The following is a 20062-nucleotide window of genomic DNA, read 5'->3' as shown; positions in this document are numbered from 1 at the left end:
GGCTTTTTTTTTCATTAATTACTTAATTCTTGTTCATAACATTTTCCTTCTAATTCAAAACTAACTCTAAAACTGATTAAATTGTATTCTCATAAGTTAAACCTGGGTTAAAGTTCACACTAAACAAGAATACCAGTCCATATTTCTATGGACTGCTAAGTTTCATCTTGGTTACTTAATATTTCATTAAAATCATATACAAAGAAAGTTATCATACTAAAAAGATTTGCTTAATTTTACAAAAAAGTGTATAGATCATAGGCATTATGCAAATGAGAGAGCGAATGATGTCACACAATCAAAAATTTTTCCACATTTTATTATCCTGTAAATAAAAAGATGGTTACACTGATCTGTCACAATTGATACAACTCATTATGATTCAAATACAAGTCAAATTTATTCATCACCCAACTCTTCTCAAAATGAAAATTGAAGTATGCCATATTAACGATATACGAAAGAAGTTGTAATTGCATAACATCAGTGACTCTCTTATTTGCATATCACCTTTGTTGAGCATATATCTGATTTGTGAAATCTGGCAAAGTATTGAAATGAAATACTTTTTCAAAAACTTTTTATCTAGATTTTAACAACAAACTTTTCAGCATTATGCTGATTTGATTTTTCTCTATTCATTCAGATAAAAAAAAAATTGTGTGGGAGGGGGTGGGGAGGGGTTAATTTACAAATACATGTACAGTGTAACTAGATAGATTGATGGATGTGTTTCTACTATTCGAAATAGAAATAACAGCACCAGATCTGATTTAAAAAAAAACCTCAAGCCAGATGTGATCTTTACCATTAACGCATTGAAAATATTTACCATTTTCACAATGAAGACCACCAAAGTTTGCTGGGCACTGACACTGATAAGCAGCACACTGTCCCTGGATGCTCAGACAGTTTCCTCCATTCTGACAAGGATTTCCAGAGCAAGGGGATGGGATTGCTATACAAGAAGAAAATAAGTTTAATACAGCAATGGAAAAAAATCAAATAGCTGCTGCATGTTGGCTATATTTCCTGCTTTTGTTCATGACGAATAGCATTTTGTATCGAACCTATCAAACGTTTGGGCCGGGTAAAATGCTCTCCTATATGTCCCATGTGTTCTTGGAGTATTAAAAGTGAATGATTATAAGGAATACAAATTATGATGATACTGGTACTAACTGATTGTCTTGATGACAATCTAATTATGGTCCACATAATATCCACAGAAAGCTTTTGGTTGAATCTTTTTATCCATCATCAAATGAAGAGAACTTAATGCAACTTGAGTTGCTATAGAAGAGGAATTATTTCTAAATTCATACTCTGCGAGCAGGAAAAAGTGACCACAAACAGAATATTCATTGTGCAAAAGTGAAATTTGGAATCAACAAACATTGATCACAGTTGGGGCAAAAAGTATAATGGGAAATGAACATTCATTTTCCCCCACTGTTTTGAAGGTTGATATTCATATCAGGGGAAAACGGCATGTACTGCAAGAAATATAACAAACCTAAGGCAGTAAGTGTGAATTGAATTAAGATTCACAATTTACAATTATTCATGGTGTGTATTGGTTCAAAGAATGCAAAATATGCATATGCACAAGAATACTCAACTTATGATCAGGAATCAAATACAAATTTCATACTTTCAAGACCAGGGGAGCATTTCATCAACATTTTTGTCCAACAAGTTGTCAGATCTGACAACTTTCCTCGATTTTGTTTGGCTGAGGAGCGATGTTACTACGGAAATTGTTGGATAAAATGGGACTTGGATAATTTGTCCGACAAGTCCTTTCATGAAATATGATCATTTCAGAAAAGATATTCAGATACATTGTTTAATATTTGGATACATTGTTTAACATCATATATTACATCCTCTAAGAATTTTAGAGGGAGTAATGGGCCATGGGTGTGATATCACCCCCAAACCCCAAATTTTCCCTGCAATACAAACAATTTATTTACTGATTTCACAGTTGTAGCCAGTGTTGCACCCGGAACATTCACAGGTGTAGGAGAAACAGTTTCCATCATTCAAAGCAGAGCATATGCCACCGTTCATGCATGGATTGTTGAAGCAAGGATCCCGTACTGTAGGGAATGAGAACCAAACACGATATAAAATACACACAATTTCATACTGATTTTTTTTTAACAATGATATCAATTTACAATTATGTCTACTGTGATTGTGTAGCACACTAGATAGTAAACCTATTCGTTTTAAAACCAGAGTCAAAAGATGAAATTATTAAATAATGCAAAATCTAAAAATAAATGGCTTCTCAAATGCACACAGTCAAAATTTATTCCTACATCACTGTCTGAAAATATATTGCATATTCAATTAACTTAATTAATAAGCCTATCATATTTTCACTTCCATATGAATTTAAGAACCAAGTTTAATGATAATCTATCTAATAGATATACAAGTTCTTCCATTACATTCAATGCTGTGACCCCAAGACACATCAGATCGCCTTCACTCAAATCCACTAATGGGCCAACTCAATCTACCCATGGGCCTAGTTTGAATTTGATCCAATAAAGGATTCTTTATTTATCACTACAACAACTTTTTTTTATATTATACACCTCTGTGACATCTGACCTTGAACTTCATGCCTATAATTCTCATCAGATCATTGTTACCCCCAATATTCATTCATGAGCCAAGCTAGAAGCTCATACCTCAAACAATTATTCATATCTCATGAGAGTAAGATTTATCTTAGGAGTGTAAATGACATCAGATGTTATTCTGATAATGAAACCTAACCACACTTCTATGGAATGCAGGGCTTCATAATATTTCTTCCAGATTTTGTAACAGCTATAATGTATCAATCAATTCATTGAAAATCATGATATTTTGTTAGTTCCCATTCTTCCAAATTCATGACTCATTTAATCTTTTTACAACTTTTTGCAGCAGAATAAGAAATCGTTTTTCACTTGGTGAATGAGTTGAAAACTGGGGCTCCAGAAAAGTGTAATGTAAGCTAACTCAGGTTTAATAAACCATGACTATCGGAATATTGTACAAGTCTAAGTCTAAGTTTAATAAACCATGACTATCGGAATATTGTATAAGTCTAAGTCCAAACTCACATTCATTACAGTAAGCGCCAGTGTAACAGCCAGGACAGGAGCATTTATACTCGGTGCAGATTGTCCCAACTGGAACGCAGTTTGCTCCATTGGCACACAGATTGAAAGTACAAGCACTGACCTCTAATCAATCAAAGGGAGAAAAGGAAACAATAATTACATGTCTGTATTAAAATGGCGGAAATGAAACATGTTGGAAAGGTCAAATCCTAATGTACGCATTCATTAGTGTCAGACATACCATCCCCCTTTCTACTGATTGATTTCTTTAGTTTTAGATTTGTGGTTTACTAAATTAGAAGATTAATCTTGGTTTTGTTTTAAGTAAAATATGCAACATATTGAAGTCAGTTCATAGATGCATGTATATGTAGCTATCTGAATGAATGCTCATCATAAGATTAATATTGATCAAATATAATTTACTCAAAAACATGACACATCATTATTCAAGAACACATGAAAAAATGTGTTATCAAATACTGGTTGAAAGTGATCTTTTTCAGAAGGCAAATGAAAGTTATCTAGTAAGCACCCCTTTTACTCATAGAATAAAGCAGTTTAATAATGGAAAACACTAATTACTTTATGCGAGATTTTTGTCCTGCTTTTGTTAATTCCTCACGTGTTATATTTAACTGATGATTATCTTGGGGAAATTTTGCAACTGACAGGGTCCATCTGGGTAACTATGGAAATCCATCAGTGTCATAATTTTTTCTAAAACAAATTTGCACAATGTCCTTTGTATGCAAGGAGAAGCACAGTGAATTTTCAAGAAAACAATGATGCATGAATATACATCATAGCTAGAAAATATTTTGAACAAACATGCATAAGAGATGTTGACATTGCTGGCCGTCCATAGTTGCGATTGATCGGATCAATCGTAACTCTTTAAAAGACAGGGCCCTGGTCATTTCAGGATCTAACTGGAACCAAATCTGACCAAACCTGAGTGGCAACCATGCAGTCCCTTAAAAAAAATTATGAAAATTGGATTATTCAGTAGGTAACTGGTTAATAATTTTGAAGTACCTGGCTGGATGTCTCTATGTCTACAAAAAAAAAGAGTCAAGTGAATGTGACCAAAACAAACTCTGATCTCGTGAGCAATTCCTAAAGCTGTTTGTAAGTTACATGGGACTTTACAAACATCTAGTGATCCAATCTTATGACAAATGGTATACATCGTATTTTCATTGATGTTTATTAAGCACCAAGTGATCATCAGTCGTTTGTAAAGTTGCTCGTAATTCATGAACAGCTTTATGAAACACCCTTGGCATATTATCAACTACAATCATGCCAGATGAATTGTGCTAGCTGGCGACAGCAGCATGTAAAAAAAAACAGTTAAAAACAACTCCTACCCTGTTCACAGAATTGGCCAGTAAAGCACAGAGGGCAGGTACAGGTGTAGAGTACACAGTTCAGGGGATCCACTGTACAGCCTCCACCGTTCTGACACTGATGGTTCTCACACGAGTCAAGCGCTATGGAGGGAATTTTGGCAAAAGAAAACAGAAACAAATTGATTGTTGAAAAATATGTCAGCTTTTTGGAAGAGTAGACAATATCTTGAAATGGTTTTCACACGAGCCAAGTGCTTTGGATGGCATTTTGGCAAAAGAAAACAGAAACGAACTGATTGTTGAAAAAATATGTCAGTTTTTTGGAAGAGTAGACAATATCTTGAAATGGTTTTCACACGAGCCAAGTGCTTTGGATGGCATTTTGGCAAAAGAAAACAGAAACGAACTGATTGTTGAAAAAATATGTCAGTTTTTTGGAAGAGTAGACAATATTTTGAAATGGTTTTCACATGAGTCAAGTGGTACAGAGGGTATTTGGTAAAAGAAAACAGAAACGAACTGATTGTTGAAAAAATATGTCAGCTTTTTGGAAGAGAATACAATATTTTGAATGTAATTAAACAGACATACATGAATGGTGCCATACAAGTAATACTAATCATCATGTCATTATTACCATCAAATGCTATTATTGTTGCCTTCCCGCACAAAGGCTGTTAAACCTGCAAAAAGGCCATTAGCACGGACTACACGTTGCCTTCCTGCAAAAAAACTGCCAGTGCACACTGTTCACTGCACGATAACAGCCTTTGTGCGGGAAGGCAACGTGCTAACAGCCTTTGTGGAGGAATGCAACAAAATATGTTTAATGAATATGCGACTAGCAGCATAATGAATTTTACTGTATCTGATGGTAAATCCTCAGAAAGATACTAGGATATTTTTCGAAATAGTATTAAAAAAACCCCAAATAATACCACATGGGTTTCTTTGCTTGGATGTACCACAGCCTGCCTCATAATGGCCACTTTGTAAGACAACAAACTCCAATCCAATTCAAAGTTCATTTGATATAGCGCCTTCTCCGTTTGGTAGCAAAGCGCTGCACACACACTACTCCATGTTTGGGCCACAAAAACAATCATTAAACACCTCAGAATGGTTGGTTATGACTTTCTGTCAGACGTTAATAATTTATACTTTTTGCCAGGATGATACGTTATGAACGTAACATCCCCATAATATGTCATATGCAATATAGTAAGCACAGTCTATGCTTTAGTATGGAGAAAATAAAGGCAGAAAGAACATGTAGAAGAAACTTACGTAAATTGCAGAATCTTCCTGTAAAGCAATCGGTGCACTGGCAGCTGTAATCGGTACATGATCCTGGATCTGGGATGCAGATTGCTCCATTCTCACAGAGATTGTTGACACATGCATTGAGGTCTGAATAAGGAAAAATATCACACATTTTTTCAATCAGTCAAACATGCATCATTGTAAACAGGACCTAAACAAATGCTTGGGTAAGGTACAAGTATACAAATAGTACACCTTATAGTATGGGTACAATTAAAATGTATGCACACAGTGTACATACTGTTGGAAAATTCAGTGCATTGGTAACCGGTGCTTGGACTGTTTTTAATACACCATACGTGTAAGTAATTACACCAATGACTTGTCAAAAATGATATTCCCGTATATCATTTGATTTTTTGGATAGTGAAGTTGATCCTTTTTATTTGATAAATAAATGTATCCTAAAAAAACAAGTGGAATGCCTCTGGCCGTCTCACCTGCATCACGCGGTTCAATATAGCAGCAGTGCTCACTTTGAATACTACTCTAACTCGCACAAGATGTTCAGTGATACATGATTATTCAACAAAAAACCCCAACATGGCCAAAGTTCATTGACCTTACATGACCTTTGACCTTGATCATGTGACCTGAAACTCGAACAGGATGTTCAGTGATACTTGATTACTCTTATGTACAAGTTTCATGAATCAGATCCATAAACTTTCAAAGTTATGATGGTAATTCAACAGATACACCAAATTCGGCCAAAGTTCATTGACCTTTGACGTTGGTCATGTGACCTGAAACGTGCACAGGATATTCAGTGATACTTGATTACTCTAATGTCCAAGTTTAATGAACTAGACCAATAAACTTTCAAAGTTATGATGGTAATTCAACAGATACCCCCGATTCGGCCAAAGTTCATTGACCCTAAATGACCTTTGACCTTAATCATGAGACCTGAAACTTGCACAAAACTTTCAGTGATGCTTGATTACTATTATGTCCAAGTTTCATGAATCAGATCCATAAACTTTCAAAGTTATGATGGGAATTCAACAGATATCCCCAATTCGGCCAAAGTTCATTGACCCTAAATGACCTTTGACCTTGGTCATGTGACGTGAAACTCATGCAGGATGTTCAGTAATACTTGATTAACCTTATGTCCAAGTTTCATGAACTAGGTCCATATATTTTCTAAGTTATGATGACATTTCAAAAACTTAACCTCAGGTTAAGATTTCGATGTTGATTCCTCCAACATGGTCTAAGTTCATTGACCCTAAATGACCTTTGACCTTGGTCATGTGACATGAAATTCTAATAGGATGTTCAGTAATACTTGATTAACCTTATGGCCAAGTTTTATTAACTAGGTCCATATATTTTCTAAGTTATGACGTCATTTCAAAAACTTAACCTCAGGTTAAGATTTGATGTTGACGCCGTCGCCGCCGCCGTCGGAAAAGCGGCGCCTATAGTCTCACTTTGCTTCGCAGGTGAGACAAAAACTATTACTCCTAATACGAAGACCATATCACTGAACATAATTAGAATACAAGTCAAAATAGATATGCTACTGGTCCTGCGACCAATCTCATCAAAATCATTTTTTATCTTATATTTACATGCAAATTTGCTACTATGACCTGTTTTGATTAAATTACATAATCATTCATGATTTCATATAATAATGGACTATTACATAACTTACATTACATAAAGATATAAGATGAGGAATTATTTCATTATAAGATCAAAAGATGTTTTGCATTCTTTCAATGAAGTGAATCTTTAATAATGATGAATAAATGAATCTATTAAAAAAGTAATATAGTCATTTTTTATTGAATGGCTGAGAATGCAATACAAGAAATATATTGGCTCTATTGGCTTTAATATGAACTTAGTAGGAATTGATCCTGGAGCAAAAAGTTTGATAAAATTAACAAATATAACATAACATATTCATTGTACTCATCCATTAGCACTCTACTTATCTTTTCTTACTAATTCAATCTCAGTTGCTTACTTGTCTCACAGTTAGTCCCTGTAAAGCATTCTGTGCAGATACACTGGTAACTTGTAAGATCTGTCGGTACGCATAGGCCATCATTTTGACAGGGATTCGGGTTGCACGGCGAACCTAGGAGAACATGGTTATTTCTTTTAATGGTAACTTAATTTGTCTTTCATGATGAATGACAAAAGAATATACAAAATGTGTGAAACAATATTAATGGATACAAGTCGATACAAATAACGTCCAAGAAACAGCACAAGAATTGTTCAATTTTTGTCATATCTTGATCAGAAATATGATTTCAAACACGACAAACCTTTGCGATGCTTTTAATATTATGCCTACATTGTTCATAGTTGAGAAGAACCATCTGAAGAATGTATACCAAAAAGTCACTTAAGGAATACCCATTTCTGTAGGTGGCTTATTTGTCAGTAAAAAGGCTAAACAATTGCTAAAGAAATATTCATGAAAAAAAAGGATATAAGAAACATATTTAAAGGGGATCTTTACTCTCGCAATAAAGAAAACCAGAGAGAAAAAACTGGTGAAAGTTTGATGAATATTCATCAAAGTATAAAGCAAGTAATGGATTTTTAAAGTTTTTAAATTTGTGATGTTATATGAGAGCAGCTCTCTGATACAGATGAATCCAAATTCAGATCACTTCAACCGATGGTGGTCATAACCGGGGGCTCAAAGAAGAATAAAAGCACTTCCTATGGCTTATAAAATGAGCAATGTGAGTTGCTATGTCAATGCAAACATAATCTTTTGTCAGGTGTACTTAATTCCCCCCAGTTAGATATTACCATAAAAAAACACCACATCCAAATTGAATTGGTTCTATATCATGTAAGTTAAATATTCTGTTATTCCATTCCTTAATGAAGGAAAATAATTTTACAATGAAAGGATGTATGAAAATTAAATAATTTCAATTTTTTCTTAGATAATGGTAATCTGTGAAATTTACAAGAAGACATAATGTAGGAGCTATTTGTATAATGTATGACATCACAAAGTCAATTGATAAGTCCATTATTAGTTGATGGATATTCATCAAACTTTACCAATTTGTTCTCCTTTATTCTACTTTTATCAAAACCGACTTATGGATGGATATTCATCAAACCTAAACCAATTTTTTTCTCCTTTATTCTGCTTTTATCAAAACCGACTTATCGTCAGGGTGAACTTTCTCTTTAACCTGTTGACTACTGAATCTCGTAATTCCCCTATTTTTTGTACAGGAATCACAAGGTTCCAGTATAGGCAATATCCAACAGGTTAATGCACATGGAGATACCTGAGGTAATGGTCACTGTGAAGCTGCAACTGGCTTGGTTGCCGGAAGGATCTGAGTAGGTGTATGTGACTGAATTGAGTCCAATGGCGAACAGATCACCAGAACTGGCGGTGGACGATACAAACTCCACTGTGCCCGAGTTATCTGATGCAGCAGGAGGGTCCCACGTCACGTACGTACCGGCGGAACCTTCTATTACAATCTGCTGAATGCTTGCAGGGCAAGTCACGCTCGGTGGTTCATCATCCACTGTCAAACAAAGAAAGTAAAAAAAAAATGTGTTGAGAATTAGCTTCAAGTTGTGGTTCAAATTCTCTTGGTCTTCTAGCAGTCTAATTCTCAGATCGTCTAACACCATCATGGATAACATGATTAATTCTAGGGTTGCTAACTTTACAGATGGTTTCTTTTGTGTGGGAGTGCATTTAGGATAACAGAAATAGAAGTAATTTGAATAGTGGACTGAAACAAAAAGAATAAAATTAATTTGTGTGGTGGAAGAAAAGGAGTAATTTCATGGGTTACATGTATTTTTGGTATGGGGCTGCATTCTAGAGGAAGGGTCAGACCAAATTGAAATTAAAATATTTTGGACATACCTCTTGAAATAGTAATAGAAAACTGGCACTGCTGTGTGTTTCCTGCTCTATCCGTAGAGGTGTAGATGACATTCCACACTCCAGGAGAAAATCGAGCTCCAGGGCTAAAGTTACTGATTAAGTCTGGGATCTCGCCATCGTTATCTGTTGCGCTTGGCGGTATCCAAGACACTGGGGTGTCTGTTGCCTCAAGCGAGATGGATCTTTCTATGTCTCCAGGACAGCCTGTTATCAGTGGTGGGACTGGATCAGCTGGAGGGTCATAAGGTATTTTAAAAAAAGCAATTATCACATAAATTTTGATTGCTATAAAGTCATCACCAGGTCAACGTTCAGAATGACCATCTCTTGGAACAAGGACTTAAGTATTTCTAAATGTAGTTGCTTCGCTTTCTTTAATAATTATTCAAGAGTTTTAAAGATGTGAATGATAAACAAACATGTTTCAAAACTGCATTGCTACATTTTGAATGTTTTCTTCTTCACCCATCTCTTTCATATAAGATCAAAAAGTCATTTCTCTGTCTTGCACTACCTTTTATACTTAATCTGACCTATATTAATTTACTTGTGTGCAATAATTGATATGCAGAGATCAGCCAATTTCCTCTGTTGGATTTTTTTATCAATGAGATTAATGAAAACATTAAAATGTAGAAATGCAATTTTAGAGCATGTTAGCACATTATTCACATCTCTTTAATGAACAGAAGTTTAGATCTCTAAATTTCTAAGATGAAACTTAAGGATCTCAGCAATATTTAACTATGCCTGTTACTATAAAGTGACCTTTTTTATTTGTTATTGTTTACTATGCCAGTTGCCCTTGGTAACAACAAAAGTTTGTTGTAACGTTGGTATGGTTAAATACATGATCCCACTCTGGACCAATCAGATGACTTTCATAAAGACAGGCCAATAAATCATATTATTTAGGTATTCATATATTTCACAATTCCAATACTTACACTGAATGACATTGACTACAAAAAGACACTGGGCGGTGTTAAGAGCAGAATCGGTAAATTCAATTGTGACTGTCGTCTGGCCCACAGGAAATGAACTCCCACTGGAATGCGATGGGTTGACAACAGGTTCGATGCCCGAATTGTCGGTTGCCAGCACAAGTGGCCAGAACACCTGAGCAAATGCTTGATCCAAGTCAATAACTGTGTTGAGCGGCGAAGGAGGGCAGTTTTGAATCAACGGCGGCTCATTGTCCACTACAAACAAATGAATATTGAAATACAGATTCTGTGATGTAGCTAGCATAGTATACATGTATATCAGTGAAAAAAATATTAGCTATATCAGCTAGCATTATTTTGTATATACCTTGTATACGTAGAAATCAGATATGCATTCTAACTAATATTTAACCTCATCAGATCAGCACTCATCATTGACAGGTGATGGATTCAGATTTGACAGTAATAATATAAAACATTTTTATGAAATTTTATAGTGAAATATCTACTTTCATTATGCTGTGGATGATATTATGAATGACCAAGCCCATTTCAATATCAACTTTACGTGAATAAATGAAATGGAAAAAAACACATTGATGTTAAAGCCAAAATAGAGTAGTTGCAGTGAAACAAATTATAGATTTTTTTTCTTTAAAGTAAAAAACCGTTAAACTTAGCATCATATATTGTGACATAGATTATAGCGATGCATAAGTTGTGATATAAAGAAATGAAAACTATCTGGAAATCACTGATACATGTGGTCACATTTCAAATCATCCTTAGAAAACCTTTGCTCATTCTTTTCATTAATGCTCAATTAATTTAACCACAATCAATTGGCACATTTGAATTTTTGTTTAGATGAAGGAACTTTGGATGATAAATTGGTTGGAATCTTTAGGTTCACTTTGTGGCCTTTGACCTTGTGACACCAAATCTTATCAAATCATTGTCACTCCGTATACGTATAATCAGACCATATTGGAAGATTTCACATGATTATTAGTTATTGTTATGTTTTAATTACCACAAGATCAAGAACAGGATGGATACACAGAAGGATCTAAAAAATAATGATGGTGAAATTTAACAAAACAATAATTAAAATTTAATAGAAAAATGAATTTCATGATGGGCAACAATATATCAACAATTGCAGGATCGCCCATTCATGTACATAAAACGACCATGAAATCTGTTACAACACCCCTTCTCCTTTACCTTCTAACACAACAATAGTAAACGAGCAAATAGCAATGTTTCCGGATGGATCTCTTGCAGTGTATGTGATAGTCGTCTCTCCAAAGTTCAAATACATAGGTGAAACACGATCAGATGTGACAGTGACAGAACCAGAGTTGTCTGTTGCTGTGGCAGAGATCCAGGTGACTACTGTCCCGCCTGTACCCACAGTAGAAGACTCAGTGAACCCTTGTGGGCACACTATCTGGGGATTAGTCGTATCAACTGTGAAGAGAAAAATACAGAGCTCTAGGACTGCATTTTGCTTAAAATTGGACAAACCATCCTCCAAAAAATTCATTCACACCGGGGGCCCATTTCATAAAGAGTTACAACTGTTGTAACTTTGCCATTATGGCAACTACCATGATAACCTTGATTCTGATTGGCTGCTGAGCCCTGTTACCATGGTAGTTGCCATTATGGAAAAGTTACAACAGTTGTAAGTACTTTATGAAATGGGCCCGAGGTCCTTCCATAGGGAACCATGTATTCAATCCAACTACCTTTTCCCAGTTTCATGAAAATTAAAGGACAACCTAAAGGTAACCCTTGCTCGTCTTTCAAATGGCTAACAAGATTTGGGAAAGTACATGTACTGTTCCATATAGAGTAAAATATGACTTTATTAGAGTGACATTTAAATTTCTACTTCTGTACCATATGGAAGGCATCACTGCAATGGTCACAATATTGCTAAGAGGACTCGCCCTACTGTCGAGTCAAACTTCTTTGTGAAAAATCCTCCTGGAAAAGTTAGGTTACCGATACCTCCTCCATTAATACAAGGATGATTATTACTTTTCCTTTTTAGTGGTCAGACTCACTACTTTTTTTCATTGATGTTGGTTCTTGACGAATTTTCATCCTTGGTACAATGCAACCACATTCACGCATACAAATGCCTATTTGAAAACAACATCATGATACAACAAACCACAAGAAATCAAAACAGCAGTCCTACCTGAATTAACAATGACAGAGAAACTGCAGGAAGCCTGATTGTTGCTGGTATCTCTGTAAGTGTATGTCACTGTCGTTGATCCCGTGGAGAAGAAAAATCCATTCTGAGGTGTAACACTGACCAGAGATACAGTAGAAAGGTCAGTTGCTGATGCAGTGCCAAAAGTAACTGTTCTACCACTCGAAGGCACTTCAACGTCATATACTTCATCAGCCGGACATGTTACTTGTGGAGGGATGCGATCCTCTGTATTGGGTAAAACAATGCAATTTCTATAGTGAAAATAATACCTGGCTAACATACAGGTAAATCACTAGGTTTTTGAAGTATACATGAATAGAGGTAATCGTAAGAAAAAATAAAGACCTCATATTTACCATGGGTAGCCAATTCAGTTCCTGCGTAACAAGATAATGTTGTTAAAACCCCGGCTTAAGCATGCTCACCTTCATCGGATGTTCAAGCATTTCAATTAGATGGTTGCTATAGTCATAATCTAACAAGAAGTTTATTTGTTATACTAAAATAAGAGGGTTGCAAGTCTTGAAACCGAGGGCCATTAAGACCTGCCAAGCAATAATATGATAGCAGAGGGTAACTAGTCAAAATTGGAGCAGAGTCACTAGTCATAATGGGATTAGATGGCTGCTGGTCAAAATTTACATGCAACCCACTTTTTTTATCATGACTAACCCACTTTTTTTATCATGACTAACAATCCTGTTATCCCTTATAAGTAGCAATCATAAGGGATAACGATTACTAATAGCTAAGAGTTTCTCATAACTAAATACACCCTCTAATATACTTGATTCTAATAACCCTCTTACTTGATTATGAATAGCAACTCTCTTTTAATATTTGATTATTATTAGCAAACCTCAAGCACCATTATGTCCTGTTTCCCTCTCCAATTAACATTAGCTTCCCTTTTGTATTTCACTTTTGTTTCAATATCAATATTTACCCTCTTATTCAATGATTTCTTAGTACCCTCTTAATTAAGACTCTCATCCATTGCCAAGCCTGTACTAGCTTAATATGTTCCAACATCAAAATGTAATGTTTATTTGTTCAGTTTAACTGCAAAACCGGCAACAAGGTAGGCTAGGCCAGGACCGCCATATTGTAACCACACAACAGCAATGCGTATCCTATGTGACGTCAGTTACATCATCGTGCAGCAAATATGCAAATGATTCACATGCGAATGAGATATATATTACTGCACCCATGGCCCTCAACGTATCTTATGATTAGCAAGCAATAATTAATTGACACTTGTTCATTTTCAGAATAACAACTTAATTTTCTAATTATGATTTGCATTCCTGCAGATAAATAACCCCCATGGCAGATTTCAACCCTCCCCACCTGCCCATCCATCTTGCATTATGATAAGCAGACATTTTAAATAATGGTCCTTGTGATTTCATGAAAAAATACCCACTTTTCTTTTATGACTCACAAAATTATGTGTATGAAAACTTACCCATTATGAATAGTGGTTCTTATATATAGATTTAGCAGGAATTCTAACTAACAGTCCTAGGGCCCGTTGCAGAAAGGGTTGCATTTAAACGCAAGCAAAAAAAAATCAATCGCAAGTCCCTAATCGCACTGTTGATTGGTTGAAAATCAAGTTGCGCTTAATTTTTTTGAGTTGCCATTCATTGCAACTCTTTCTGCAACAGGCCCCTAATGACTAATGGGCTTGCCAAGATGTGATGTACGGGATTATGACATGGAGGATTGCCCAAATGAGACTATGGACATACCAGCAATAATGTTGATTTGAAATGAGCAAGAAGCTGTGTTTCCGCTTCCATCAGTATAGGTGTAGGTGACTGTTGTTGCTCCTGTAGTAAAGGTAGCTCCAGGTTGATGACTTGCTTGTACAAGGCTGAAGATTCCAGAATTATCACTAACCATGGGAGTATCAAAGGATACTTGTGTGGAAGAAGTGCCTAATTCAACTATTTCAGTAACGTCCGGAGGGCAAGTTACAACAGGTGGCACGTTATCAACTGTGAGTTAAGAAGTATGAAAATCAAAGACATATTGTACTAAATAATCAACAAATAATAGAGAAAAAATATTGTACTACCATCTGAGTAAAAAAAAACTTAGTACCTCACAAATCTCCAATTTAAGGAGAAAATATATCATGAATATATAATTATTTTATATGGCCTGAAAGAGTATCTTCTCCGAAATAATCTGATACCATATTCATGCCATAAGTGTTAACGCTAATTGGATAATCAGGATGCAATTATTTACTTTGATGTAAAAAGTTTGATTTGCACCAAATTAAGGCATGGCTGCAATGAAGGAATCCGGATGCCAATGATGTCATAATCCTATATGAGTTTATAGTAAACATACTTGCAAACCCCTATTTAATGAAATTAACTTGAGAATTGATACCAAAAAAGTGTTATTAAACTGTGCTTATTTAATTATTGAAAAATCTTCCTCTCAGTTTTCTCATTGACCTGCTTCGCGATAGGAGACGCCAGGATTAAAAAATATATCAGCAGTTGCAGGATTGACCATGTAAATAAAACCACCAATTAAATCTCTTATAACAATGTCCATAATCCATTACCTTCTATCACAACAATGGTAAATGAGCAAATAGCAATATTTCCGGAGGGATCTCTTGCAGTGTATGTGATAATTGTCTCTCCAAAGTTCAAAAACATAGGTGAAACACGATCAGATGTGACAGTGACAGAACCAGAGTTATCTGTTGCTGTGGCAGAGATCCAGGTGACTACTGTCCCGCCTGTACCCACAGTAGAAGACTCAGTGAACCCTTGTGGGCACACTATCTGGGGATTAGTCGTATCAACTGTGAAGAGAAAAATACAGAGTTCTAGCATTGTATTGTGCTTAAAATTTGACAATATCCTCAAAGGGAGATATCCACAGAATGACAGGTCCTTCAATAGTGATCTAAATATATCCTAGTTTTTTTTTTAAATGAAGGCTGGTCTCAAGATAATCCTCACAAATCTTTCATATGGCTACCAAGATGTAGGAAAATGCTTTAATACATATCTGGAAAAGTATGGTCCCCTTACCTAGGCCCGTTTTGAAACTCCATTTTTGATGCACGTGTACACGGCGTGTTTTTCGGTCGTGTACATGTGTACACGTTGTAAACACTGTGAGAGCGAGTTATGTTTTCATATCGGTACGGACCCGCATCAACATGTCATGAAAAAGGGTCTTACAGCCTACGTCATGGTTTGAAAGCTTACCTGAAAAGTTTGAAGTATCAATTCATAAAAATTGGTGCAAATTAAAAGTTTACCCAGCTTAGCAGCGCATTAAATTAATAAAGAATGCAAAAGAATAATCAGTGCAGGGCCCTAGCTAGCGCCGACGCTCGTTGGATGCACATTTTGTATACTGTACCGTACATGCATGCACAGATCCCTGCAGAATTAAGTAGAACTGAAGTTATCGATTGATTTTCATTATTTTGTTGCCAATTTGAGGAGCATGTGTTGTGTAGGCTTGTAGCACATGTGTACGAGCGTATAACACGTAAGTTGTAGCAATGATCGCTGTCGCAATTGGTGATTCTCAAATTGGCTCTGAGTGTGATTGAGCAATGCTTTCGAGCTTTCGAGACCGGAGCAGACCCATTTCTGGTACAAAAACTTCAGTCTCCAGAATGAATGTGGATTAAATCAACGATTTTGGAAGTGAACTCACTCTAGATTAATTGAATTATATTGACATATTAGTAATTAAAACATGTGCAGTGTCTGAGAACTAAGATTTAATGTGAGACTGTGAGCTTGTTCACTGACTTTGTAATCCCATGCAAGCTTTATGCAGATGGTACCGTGTACACGGTGATGGAATTTAGTACACGTGCACTGACTTGACCGTGCGTGTACACGTGTACCGGAAACGGGCCTACCCTTTCCTCCTTCACTTATACAAGAATGATTATTTTTTAAAATTTTTATTGGTCAGACACAAAACTTTTTATTAATTTTGGGCCTAAAAAAATTGTAATCCCTGGTACAAAGCAACCAAGTTTACAAATACAAAGGATTTTTTTAAGCCACCATAATACAACAAAAACATATAAATTGAAGTATCAGTACTCCTACCTGAATTAACAGTGACCAAGAAACTGCAGGAAGCCTGATTGTTGCTGGTATCTCTGTAAGTGTATGTCACTGTAGTTGATCCCGTGGAGAAGAAAGTTCCAGTCTGAGGTGTAACACTGACCAGAGATACAGCAGAAAAGTCAATTGCTGTTGCAGTGCCAAAAGTAACTGTTCTTCCACTCAAAGGCACTTCAATGTCATATACTTCATCAGCCGGACATGTTACTTGTGGAGGTACACGATCCACTGTATTGGGTAAAACAATGCAATTTCTATAGTAAAAAAACACTACCTGGCTAACATACAGGTAAATCACTAGGATTTGAAGTGCATGCATGAATAATAATAATAACCTCATATTTACCAAGGTTAGTCACTTCATTTCAAAAAACTGTTCACCCAGCGGGTCCTGCTTAACATGATGATATTATTATTAGCCAAAGTTTAGCATGCCCAAACTGATTGGGCAATCAAGGAATTTCTTCCTTCCAGGTAACCATTAACTACATCTGGGTGAAGAGTATAAAATGACAATAATGCAAGGCCAAAGGATTTGCACTTGAAATCAAGTCTTCAAGCAATTTTGGACATGACATACACTTACAAAATGTCAAGTAACTTCATAACTGCAATTTCGGGTGTCGGAAATGTGATCTCAAAAATTGCATGACACAAAAAGAGGCTAAGGATTTTGCATTGTAAAAATATAGGACAAAACATTTTAAGGGATGTATTCCTCTGATTTCAGCCTTCCCTGTGCTTTATAGAATTAAAAGCAACTGTTAACCTCAATCATAAAAATCAACCCTCTATACCCATTAGTGATGCTCTTATTCCTATCTAAAAAAGGGACTATCTACAAGTATGACTTGTGTCTCACTCCTTTCATCATGACCAATTACTATTGACCACTTTTCTCATTATAACAGGCACCCCTCTTCTATTTTCTATCTCTTTTAACATTAATTTTGACCCTAACATTGAATGAATAAAGTACCCTCAAACCTTATAAAGAATTGCAACTCTGACCCATGGCACTCAATATTTCTTATGATTAGCAAATAATAGATAAATTATTGACAATTTTTCTAATTCAGTATCAAACTCTGATTTTGGATTGATGATTTGCATTCAATCAGAAAAATAACCCTATAGTAAAGATTATGAATAAAAACCCTCATCTTGCATTATGAATAAAAAAGACATTACGAATAACTGTTTACAGCAACTGATAGATGGCGCACTACATAGTGAATCCATCGAATTGAAGTGGCAGTACTCCTACCTGAATTAATAGTGACCAAGAAACTGCAGGAAGCCTCATTGTTGCTGGTATCTCTGTAAGTGTATGTCACTGTAGTTGATCCCGTGGAGAAGAAAGTTCCAGTCTGAGGTGTAACACTGACCAGAGATACAGTAGAAAAGTCAAATGCTGTTGCAGTGCCAAAAGTAACTGTTCTTCCACTCAATGGCACTTCAACGTCATATACTTCATCAGGCGGGCATGTTACTTGTGGAGGTACACGATCCACTGTATTAGGTAAAACAGAGCAATTTCTACAGTGAAAATAATACCTGGCTGACATAGAGGTAAATCACTAGAGAATTAATGAATAATAATAATAACCTCATATATTCAAAGGTTAGTCCCTTCAGTTCCAAAACTGTTCACCCTGCGGGTCCTGCTTAACATGATGACATTATTATTACCCAAAGTTTAGCATGCCCGACCTGATTGGACACTTAAGCATTCAAGGAATTTCTTCCTACCGGGTAACCATTAACTACATCTGGGTGGAGAGTAGAAAATGACAATAAGTGCAAGGTCAAAAGATTTGTACATGAATTTGTACATATCTCAAAAGTTCAATATATGTCTATGATATGATACGTATGTGCTTAATTTTTGAAAATTTTGTGATAAAAAATGTTTTAACTGATTGTGTACCATAGCAACAGGATAGTTAAAAACCTTATCCATGGCCTATTATCACCATATTGAAGTGGTAAGTTAAACTACCAGTATGTGAAAACAGCTTACTTTCATAAAATTATAAAATAATAAAGCATATACCTGTATTAGCTGTTCTTATACAAGCATCTATCAGAAATTATGACCAACAAGATTTCCCAAAAGAGAAAATGGACATACCAGCTATTATGTTGATTACAAATGAACAAGAAGCTATATTTCCGCTTCCATCAGCATAGGTGTAGGTGACTCTTGTTGTTCCTGTGGTAAAGCTATCTCCAGGTTGATGACTTGCTTGTACAAGGCTGAAGCTTCCAGAATTATCACTAACCACGGGAGTATCAAAGGATACTTGTCTGGAAGAAGTGCCTAATTCAACTGTTTCAGTAATGTCCAGAGGGCAATTTACAACAGGTGGTATGTTATCAGCTGTGAATTGAGAAGTATGAAGATTAAAGTCATACAGTTAATTGAGTAATTACATGTATGTATAATCCTTGAAATACAGAAAAATTACAATTCTAATATTTTGAAACAAAGACAAAAAACTAAAATGACAAAAATCCTTAGAAGAACTGAATGCAACATCTTCTAATTGTATAATCAGCCTTTCCCGCCAACCAAATTATATAGTTTTTTTCTAAATCTTTTAATCATTAGAATTATTTGATGAATACAATTAAATAAAGGAACATTGGGAAAAAAGCACATAGAAGAATAAATTCAATCATATGAAATAATTGCAATGTTCGAGAGCCCAAAGTATAGTCATTATTATTGGTCATAAAATTCATGCACTATGCATTTTAATACAGGATGTCATTCTTCAAAAGTATTTACTCAAGTTGACACAGACTTAAAGAAAATGAACCTAAACCTAGACATAAGCCCGCAATTATACACTTATCAAATTCATCGAACAGTTTTTTATTCATATAGAGAACAAAAACAATATCGACAAACACATGACCCAAAAATATAAGCCACAATAAACCCTCTGCAGAGGGCAATGATATGCAAACTTCTGATAGTTCAAAATCAAGGCCCTCATATAGGCAGTGTAATAAACCCTTCCCAACAAAATA

General features: G+C 35.5%; 1 protein-coding gene across 1 annotated transcript in view; it reads right to left on the bottom strand.

The window, feature by feature from the left end:
- The window catches only part of LOC121409743 (mucin-17-like), a 143850-nt gene that overhangs the window by 33935 nt on the left and 89853 nt on the right, over positions 1-20062 (bottom strand). Inside the window, exons 33-48 of the mRNA XM_041601649.1 lie at positions 19158-19406; positions 18291-18536; positions 17006-17251; positions 15481-15726; positions 14648-14896; positions 12870-13115; positions 11885-12130; positions 10658-10912; positions 9690-9941; positions 9091-9339; positions 7791-7904; positions 5771-5893; positions 4502-4624; positions 3129-3251; positions 1980-2105; positions 833-958 (exon numbers count right to left, since the gene is read on the bottom strand). Coding sequence (XP_041457583.1) covers positions 833-958; positions 1980-2105; positions 3129-3251; positions 4502-4624; positions 5771-5893; positions 7791-7904; positions 9091-9339; positions 9690-9941; positions 10658-10912; positions 11885-12130; positions 12870-13115; positions 14648-14896; positions 15481-15726; positions 17006-17251; positions 18291-18536; positions 19158-19406 — 3219 coding nt within the window. The remainder of the gene's footprint in view (positions 1-832; positions 959-1979; positions 2106-3128; positions 3252-4501; positions 4625-5770; positions 5894-7790; positions 7905-9090; positions 9340-9689; positions 9942-10657; positions 10913-11884; positions 12131-12869; positions 13116-14647; positions 14897-15480; positions 15727-17005; positions 17252-18290; positions 18537-19157; positions 19407-20062) is intronic.

The sequence above is a fragment of the Lytechinus variegatus genome, chromosome 2, assembly GCF_018143015.1.
Source record: "Lytechinus variegatus isolate NC3 chromosome 2, Lvar_3.0, whole genome shotgun sequence".
Classification (NCBI taxonomy): Eukaryota; Metazoa; Echinodermata; class Echinoidea; order Temnopleuroida; family Toxopneustidae; genus Lytechinus; species Lytechinus variegatus.
The sequence above is the reverse complement of the archived record's forward strand: the minus strand, read 5'-3'. Positions and strand labels throughout refer to the sequence as shown.